Source organism: Oncorhynchus tshawytscha, linkage group LG21, assembly GCF_018296145.1.
Source record: "Oncorhynchus tshawytscha isolate Ot180627B linkage group LG21, Otsh_v2.0, whole genome shotgun sequence".
NCBI lineage: Eukaryota > Metazoa > Chordata > Actinopteri > Salmoniformes > Salmonidae > Oncorhynchus > Oncorhynchus tshawytscha.
The window spans coordinates 33,025,353-33,035,352 of record NC_056449.1 but is presented as its reverse complement, the minus strand read 5'-3'; the positions used below and the strand labels follow the sequence as shown (position 1 = coordinate 33,035,352).

Genomic DNA, 10,000 nt, shown 5'->3' with positions numbered 1-10,000 from the left:
TACTATCCAATCCCTTCAGATCTACTATCCAATCCCTTCAGATCTACTATCCAATCCCTTCAGATCTACTATCCAATCCCTTCAGATCTACTATCCAATCCCTTCAGATCTACTATCCAATCCCTTCAGATCTACTATCCAATCCCTTCAGATCTACTATCCAATCCCTTCAGATCTACTATCCAAACCCTTCAGATCTACTACCCAATCCCTTCAGACCTACAGTCCAATCCCTTCAGATCTACTATCCAATCCCTTCAGATCTACAGTCCAATCCCTTCAGATCTACTATCCAATCCCTTCAGATCTACAGTCCAATCCCTTCAGATCTACTATCCAATCCCTTCAGATCTACTATCCAATCCACATCTACTATCCAATCCCTTCAGATCTACTATCCAATCCCTTCAGATCTACTATCCAATCCCTTCAGATCTACAATCCAATCCCTTCAGATCTACTATCCAATCCCTTCAGATCTACTATCCAAACCCTTCAGATCTACAGTCCAATCCCTTCAGATCTACTATCCAATCCCTTCAGATCTACTATCCAATCCCTTCAGATCTACTATCCAAACCCTTCAGATCTACAGTCCAATCCCTTCAGATCTACTATCCAATCCCTTCAGATCTACTATCCAATCCCTTCAGATCTACTATCCAATCCCATCCGATCTACTATCTAATCCCTTCAGATCTTCTATCCAATCCCTTCAGATCTACAATAGCGCCCAAGGGGTATGGGGGTAGGAGGTATGGGGTAGGAGGTATGGTGGTAGGATATAGGAGGTATGGGGTAGGATGTAGGGAGTATGGGGTAGGGGGTAGGAGGTAGGAGGTATGGGGTAGGATGTTGTGTGTAAGTGGTAGGAGGTAGGAGGTATGGGGGTAGGGTGTAGAAGGTGGGGGGGGTATGGGGTTGGGGGTATGGGGGTCGGGTTAGGGCGTATGAGGTAGGGGGTATGGGGTAGAGCGTAGGAGGTATGGGGGTAGGGCATATGAGCTAGGGGGTCTGTGGGTAGGAGGTATGGTGTAGGGGGTATGGGGGTCGGGGTTAATCTTTACCGTCTCTGATATCTTGAGGTTAGAGGTCAGGAGAGCCTTAGCTCCCTGTCACCTTACAGACTGATTGTGATTGGTCAATATTCCCTCGAGGCAACTAACATGTCTGCCGTAGAGTTATAATGCTTTTGGTTGAGACTGCAATGGAAACACATGTCAAATGGGAACTCAAAAACAGAACACCATGAACAGAAGAGCCAACACACTCCTGACTGAGTGCCATTGATATTTCTGTTGTACTGAATTCTAAATACAAGCCATAGGGCCATAACCATTCCTTCTAGTGAACCATTCTAATGCTTTGTGGTTGAAAGCTGAATGAATGGCCAGACTCTCTATATGTGGCTCTAGTGGAACATGACCAGAGCCCTATTGGCCTATATAGAGTGCCGTTTGGGAGGCAACCATTGATCTATTATTAGAGTGTGTGACCTTCAACCTTCTGAGGTTTCTGATGTTTCCTAGAGTGTCCTTGTTTTGTCACCTCATCCATACTAGCCAGACATTATAATCAGATTCCGTCCATGTTCCATCCCTCCAGGCTCAGCTGTCTGTCGCTACCCATGATCCCTCTGCTATCTGCTCTTCTTTGATTGGCTCTTCTCCCTGAGCTATCCCAGTAGTCCACAGGGAGGCGTGGCTGGAGGCAGAGTTTAAAAGGCAAACTGCTGTTGAGCTGTGTGTGTGTGTGTGTGTGTGTGTGTGTGTGTGTGTGTGTGTGTGTGTGTGTGTGTGTGTGTGTGTGTGAGTGTGTGTGCGTGCGCGTGCGTGTGTGCGTGAGTGTGTGTGTGTGTGTGTGTGTGTGTGAATTGGGATCTGTGCCTGCCTCAAGGTGACATGGAGACATTACTCAGAGTGATGGATAGGAGTGGGTGGCAGAGGAGTATTCAAGAGTTGTGTGGATAGTGGTGTGTGTGTGTGTGTGTGTGTGTGTGTGTGTGTGTGTGTGTGTGTGTGTGTGTGTGTGTGTGTGTGTGTGTGTGTGTGTGTGTGTGTGTGTGTGTGTGTGTGGTGGCTCCCACTCAGAACAGACTAATGATGTCATCTCAGTCTTCTCTGCTCCTTGAATAAGAAGGACACACACACACCACTATGCGCCCTCACAAACACACACCAGGGTTTCCGTTAACCGCTAATAGCTGGGTTTTGGACAATAAAAAAATACATAAAATTGCCGCTGGCTAATTGTCCGGGAGAAGGAAATAAACTCCATTGCAAAATTAGGCTTTTTAGCATATTCACAGATGGAAATACATTTAACCAGTCATGCTTATCGGTCTATAGGTTAATTTGCATAATTGAATGGAATAACATTTCTGCGTGTGTATTTTCGTTAGTCGTTGTGTGGCCTATCTAACCCATACAGATACAGAGCTTATATTTGAGCTGAAAATCTGCTGAGTCAAACGTGTTTTTATAAGCAAAATCATTGCGTAAACAATTCTAAATGCAATCACGTGTTAAAAACAGTTTGGATTTTGATTTCTCAAGATGGCTTCCCATTCACCATTCAATAGGCAACAGTTGGCAGACTTCAGCACGTCACTACCTTGCAATGAGCTGGAGGCAGTATGCTTTAATTGTTTTAAACCTGAATGTTTTACTTCATATTATGAGGCATGTTTTACCTTGCTTCAAAGTAGCCTATAGTCAAAAGGATTTTATAAAGATCAAATGCCAACTTTCTTTCATTGTCCAGCAGCCAAACGTCAAGCCTAATCCTATCAGCAACCCAGTCTAGTTGTTGGATCTTTAGATCTCCCTTCTTTCTGAATTTCTAACGGATATTTTCATCTCTGTCACATGAAACCACCAACATGTACGGTTTGCTTTTGGCAACAGTGTTTTCCCACTATTTGCATTATGGAACAAACATTTGCATAGTCTACTGCCGTGTGCACATCGCTGCGCTTGTAATGTGAAGAGATAATAGTTCATCAACATTTGAAGCTAAATGTTCTGATTTGTTGATTCAGCCTCATTGTTTAGAAAAAAATATATGCATGTATCCTAGGCCTACTGGTTGTCCCAGAGTGTTTGGAATAGGCTATTTCTTTCTGAGTGTTTGGAATAGGATATTTCTTTCTGAGTGTTTGGAATAGGATATTTCTTTCTGAGTGTTTGGAATAGGATATTTCTTTCTGAGTGTTTGGAATAGGATATTTCTTTCTGAGTGTTTGGAATAGGATATTTCTTTCTGAGTGTTTGGAATAGGCTATTTCTTTCTCGCATAGACCGACAAGCTGTAGTGGAGCGGGTCGAGAGTTTCAAGTTCCTTGGTGTCCACATCACCAACGAACTATCATGGTCCAAGTATATCAAGACAGTCGTGAAGAGGGCACAACAAATCCTTTTCCCCCTCAGGAGATTGAAAAGATTTGTCATGGGTCCCCAGATCCTCAAAAGGTTCTACAGCTGCACCATCGAGAGCATCCTGACCGGTTGTATCACCGCCTGATATGGCAACTGCTCGGCATCTGACCATAATGCGCTACATAGGGTAGTGCAAACGGCCAAGTACATCACTGGGGCCAAGCTTCCTGCCATCCAGGACCTATATAATAGGCGGTGTCAGAGGAAAGCCCATAAAATTGTCAGAGACTCCAGTAACCCAAGTTATAGACAGTTTTCTCTGCTATCGCACGGCAAGCGGTACCTGAGCGCCAAGTCTCGGACCAAAAAAGCTCCTCAACAGCTTCTACCCCCAAGCCATTAGACTGCTGAACAATTCATCAAATGGCCACTGGACTATTTACATTGACATTATACCTACCTCATCCCCATATTGTTTTATTTACTTTTTTGCTCTTTTGTACACCAGTATCACTACTTCCACATCATCATCTGCACATCTACCACTCCAGTGTTCATTTGCTAAATTGTAATTACTTCGCTACTATGGCCTATTTATTGCCTTACCTCCTTACTCCATTTGCACTCACTGTATATAGATTTTCTCTATTGTGTTATTGACTGTACGTTTGTTTATGTGTAACTGTGTTGTTGTTTTTGTCGCACTGCTTTGCTTTATCTTGTCCAGGTCTCAGTTGTAAATGAGAACAGGCCAACCTGGTTAAATAAAGGTGAAATAAAAAATAAAAACATTCAAATTGACCCCTGCCCCCTCGCTTTTGTACACTGCTGCTAGTCGCTGCTTTTTAATCCATGTATAGTCACTTCGCCCCCACCTACATGGACAGATTACCTCAACTAGCCTGTACCCCCGCACACTGACTCGGTACCGGTGCCCCCTGTATATAACCTCCACACTAACTCGGTACCGGTGCCCCCTGTATATATCCTCCACACTGACTTGGTACCGGTGCCCCCTGTATATATCCTCCACACTGACTCGGTACCGGTGCCCCCTGTATATATCCTCCACACTGACTCGGTACCGATGCCCCCTGTATATATCCTCCACACTGACTCGGTACCGGTGCCCCCTGTATATATCCTCCACACTGACTCTGTACCGGTGCCCCCTGTATATATCCTCCACACTGACTCGACCGGTGCCCCCTGTATATATCCTCCACACTGACTCGGTGCCCCCCCTGTATATATCCTCCACACTGACTTGGTACCGGTGCCCCCTGTATATATCCCCCACACTGACTCGGTACCGATGCCCCCTGTATATATCCTCCACACTGACTGGTGCCCCCTGTATATATCCTCCACACTGACTCGGTACCGGTGCCCCCTGTATATATCCTCCACACTGACTCGGTACCGGTGCCCCCTGTATATATCCTCCACACTGACTTGGTACCGGTGCCCCCTGTATATATCCCCACACTGACTCGGTACCGATGCCCCCTGTATATATCCTCCACACTGACTCGGTACCGGTGCCCCCTGTATATATCCTCCACACTGACTCGGTACCGGTGCCCCCTGTATATATCCTCCACACTGACTCGGTACCGATGCCCCCTGTATATATCCTCCACACTGACTCGGTACCGGTGCCCCCTGTATATATCCTCCACACTGACTCGGTACCGGTGCCCCCTGTATATATCCTCCACACTGACTCGGTACCGGTGCCCCCTGTATATATCCTCCACACTGACTCGGTACCGGTGCCCCGTGTATATATCCTCCACACTGACTCAGTACCAGTGTCCCATGTATATATCCTCCACACTGACTCAGTACCAGTGTCCCATGTATATATCCTCCACACTGACTCAGTACCAGTGTCCCGTGTATATAACCTCCACACTGACTCGGTACCGGTGCCCACGGTATATATCCTCCACACTAACTCAGTACCAGTGTCCCGTGTATATATCCTCCACACTGACTCGGTACCGGTGCCCCCTGTATATAACCTCCACACTGACTCGGTACCGGTGCCCCCTGTATATATCCTCCACACTGACTCGGTACCGGTGCCCACGGTATATATCCTCCACACTGACTCGGTACCGGTGCCCCCTGTATATATCCTCCACACTGACTCGGTACCGGTGCCCCCTGTATATAACCTCCACACTAACTCGGTACCGGTGCCCCCTGTATATATCCTCCACACTGACTCGGTACCGGTGCCCCCTGTATATATCCTCCACACTGACTCGGTACCGGTGCCCCCTGTATATATCCTCCACACTGACTCGGTACTGTATATATCCTCCACACTGACTCGGTACCGGTGCCCCCTGTATATATCCTCCACACTGACTCGGTACCGGTGCCCCCTGTATATATCCTCCACACTGACTCGGTACCGGTGCCCCGTGTATATATCCTCCACACTGACTCGGTACCGGTGCCCCCTGTATATAACCTCCACACTAACTCGGTACCGGTGCCCCCTGTATATATCCTCCACACTGACTCAGTACCGGTGCCCCGTGTATATATCCTCCACACTGACTCAGTACCGGTGCCCCGTGTATATATCCTCCACACTGACTCGGTACCGGTGCCCCCTGTATATATCCTCCACACTGACTCGGTACCGGTGCCCCCTGTATATATCCTCCACACTGACTCGGTACCGGTGCCCCGTGTATATATCCTCCACACTGACTCGGTACCGGTGCCCCGTGTATATATCCTCCACACTGACTCGGTACCGGTGCCCCCTGTATATATCCTCCACACTGACTCGGTACCGGTGCCCCCTGTATATATCCTCCACACTGACTCGGTACCGGTGCCCCGTGTATATATCCTCCACACTGACTCGGTACCGGTGCCCCCTGTATATAACCTCCACACTAACTCGGTACCGGTGCCCCGTGTATATAGCCTCGTTATTGTTAGTCTTATTGTGTTACTTTTTATTTTAGTCTACTTGGTAAATATTTTCTTAACTGTTCTCTGTTTTTGAAGGGCTTGTAAGTAAGCATTTCACGGTAAAGTCTACACTTGTACTCGGCACATGTGACATATAAAGTTTGATTGGATTAGACCAATAGAATAGGTAAACCTTTCTACTATGAGGGTTAGTAGATGTCAAGTAAACGTCTATTCCACGTTGGTTCAACGTCATTTCAATCAAATGACGTGGGAACGATGTTGATTCAACCGGTGCGTGCCCTGTGGGTAGTGATGTTGCTGTTCGTTTTCTCGTCTTGTTGGCTGAGGAAAAGTAAGTGTGGACAGTTATTGTAATATCTTCAAAGCATCGGAATTCATTAAGAAGGACGCAAAGCCATTGCATGTTCTGTTACGATGAATTCCCATCATCCAACTGTGATTTCTGTCATTCTGAGCACCGTGGGTGAACTCTCTAATCAGGTTATCCACCCAATCCATATGGGTCCAGTACATTTCTAGAATGTCCTGTAAATTAAAATGCTGCCGGTGAAATGTCCGTGCGCCACATTTTCCTAACGGAAACGCTTACACACCCACACACAAACAGTTAGCACACACACTGTAACACTTGTGCAGAGAGAGAGAGAGAGAGAGAGAGAGAGAGAGAGAGTCTGACAGAGAATCTGAGCAATCTTTGGTCCTTGATGTGAATATTACATCAACACTGTTGTAATTATTCTGTAATGTTATCATCAGTCAGTCACAGAGCCTGCGCTGACACTGGTGGGGTCACCTCCCTACCTTCTGTATTGTGTCTTGGGTGTTGTTGTGTTAGCGATGATGGGATGCTAAGGACTTTAGCTCTGGTTGCTGGTATTAACATGCATTACTCTGTGTGGGTTTGAAGCACAAGGGACTCACTCACATACGATTAGATGGGGATGTGAGCACGGAATTATGACTAAACTGACTAAATGTTGCTACACTTTTAGCGATTCATGCCTCAGCATGTTCTGTTTTCTGGTGAGCAGTGCCTCCCTACGGTGGCTGACATGACATCGTTGCTAATGGTATTTCACTTGGCTGTAAGCTTCTGATAATGACCTAATAGCCTCGAACACAGAGGTTAATTCAATTTAGTCTCATTGCAGTTCAATAAAATGTAGCTTGATGATATTGTGTGTATGTTTGTGTCAGTGGAATTGAGAATAATCACTGTCTGTCTGTCTGTCTGTCTGTCTGTCTGTCTGTCTGTCTGTCTGTCTGTCTGTCTGTCTGTCTGTCTGTCTGTCTCTCTCTCTCTTTCTCTCTCTCTCTCTCTCACTCTCTCCTCCCCCCTCTCTCTTTCTCCCTCTCCCTCCCTCTCTTCCCTTGTTCCTTGTCTCCAGTTGATAAGTGGAGGATCTATCGTCAGCGCTGAGGCAGTATGGGACCATGTGACCATGGCCGACCGAGAGTTGGCGTTTAAGGCCGGTGATGTCATCAAGGTGCTGGACGCGTCCAATAAGGACTGGTGGTGGGGTCAGATTGACGAGGAGGAGGGGTGGTTCCCCGCCAGCTTCGTACGGGTGAGTTAGTGATACCTCACGTCACCCTAGTCTTCTGAGTGCCCCGATTCACACTATACCCACGTAGGATCTTCATTTGAGCCAGTTTGCTACAGGAGGAAAATAGTCCTGCAGCAACAGGAAATGTGAATTGTTATGTGGATTATAATGAATGGATATATAATTAAGGGATTGATACATTTTTCAGGAAAATCATGTCTGAAAGTGTAAATGACAGAAAGTTTTACATTTAAGTTTTAAGTTCTCCTGCAACATGGTGATCAAATTAAGATCCTACATCTGTAGGGAAAAGCCAAGCCAAGCTGGGCTGGCCTGGTAACCCATCTACTTTAGTTGCTGGAACCCTGCTAAAAAGAACAGTATGATATCCAAGCCAGCACAGTACACTTCCTGTTAGCTTCACAGTACACTTCCTCTTAGCTTCACAGTACACTTCCTGTTAGCTTCATACATTACCTGGTAAAGGCTACACACACTACAGCTAAAGAGGACATACTCTAGTAAACACTTCCTACTTAACTGAGTAAAGGCTCCATACATTACCAATTAAAGGCTTTCTCCAGACCCCAATGGCCATCCCAACCCTGACAACTCCATGTCCAGAGGCTGAACCAATTTCTCCCCACCACCAATACCTCTCCATCCATTGAGTCGATCCAGGCATTGAGTGAACCGGTGTGTTTCTGTCATTCTTTCTTTCTAAGGTCGAACCCCACCCTCCTCAACCCCAAACAAAACAGGTTTTCTATATCAACCCCATAGCAACTGCTCGGTTCCAAAACACTACGTCTAAGGTGCGTTTCCCCAACATCATCAATCAACCATCCAGCCATACCCCCCACCACCCACCGCTCAGCCTGCCGACGCAACGCCTCTCAAACTTTGCCCAGTCAATCAACCAATGCACATCTAACGTTCCCATAACCTCCACACAACCTCTGTACAGTATGTCCTTCTATTGGTCAGGCAGAGAGAGACTGAGTACTTGTACAGTTGAAGTCGGAAGTTTACATACACCTTAGCCAAATACATTTCAACTCAGTTTTTCACAATTCCTGACATTTAATGCCAGTAAAAATGACCTATCTTAGATCAGTTAGGATCACCACTTTATTTTAAGAATGTGAAATGTCAGAATAATAGTAGAGAGAATTATTTATTTCAGCTTTAATTTCTTTTATCACATTCCCAGTGGGTCAGAAGTTTACATACACTCAATTAGTATTTGGTAGTATTGCCTTTAAATTGTTTAACTTGGCTCAAACGTTTCAGGTAGCCTTCCACAAGCTTCCAACAACAGGTTGGGTGAATTTTGGCCCATTCCTCCTGACAGAGCTGGTGTAACTGAGTCAGGTTTGTAGGCCTCCTTGCTCACACACGCTTTTTCAGTTCTGCCCAAACATTTTCTATAGGATTGAGGCTTTGTGATGGCCACTCCAATACCTTGACTTTGTTGTCCTTAAGCCATTTTGCCACAACTTTGGAAGTATGCTTGGGGTCATTTTCCATTTGGAAGACCCATTTGCGACCAAGCTTTAACTTCCTGATTTATGTCTTGAGATGTTGCTTCAATATATCCTCATAATTTTCTTTTCTCATGATGCCATCTATTTTGTGAAGTGCACCAGTCCTTCCTGCAGCAAATCTCCCCCACACCATTATGCTGCCACCACTGTGCTTCATGGTTCTTCGGCTTGCAAGCCTCCCCCTTTTTCCTCCAAACATAATGATGGTCATTATGGCCAAACAGTCCTATTTTTGTTTCATCAGACCAGAGGACATTTCTACAAAAAGTACGATCTTTGTCCCCATGTGTAGTTGCAAAACGTAGTCTGTCTTCTTTATGGCGGTTTTGGAGCAGTGGCTTCTTCCTTGCTGAGCGGCCTTTCAGGTTATGACGATATAGGACTTGTTTTACTGTGGATATCGATACTTTTGTACCTGTTTCCTCCAGCATCTTCACAAGGTCCTTTGCTGTTGTTCTGGGATTGATGTGCACTTTTCCCACCAAAGTGCATTCATCTCTAGGAGACACAACGAGTCTCCTTCCTGAGCGGTATGATGGCTGCGTGGTCACATGGACCTTTTTGC

At 46.0% G+C, this 10,000-nt stretch overlaps 1 protein-coding gene across 1 annotated transcript in view; it reads left to right on the top strand.

Moving 5' to 3' along the window:
• Nucleotides 1-10,000, top strand: part of LOC112233604 — an 83,754-nt gene that overhangs the window by 55,415 nt on the left and 18,339 nt on the right. The window contains 2 exon segments of the mRNA XM_042303353.1: nt 7,730-7,909; nt 8,614-8,703. Of these exon segments, the coding sequence (XP_042159287.1) occupies nt 7,730-7,909; nt 8,614-8,703 (270 nt within the window).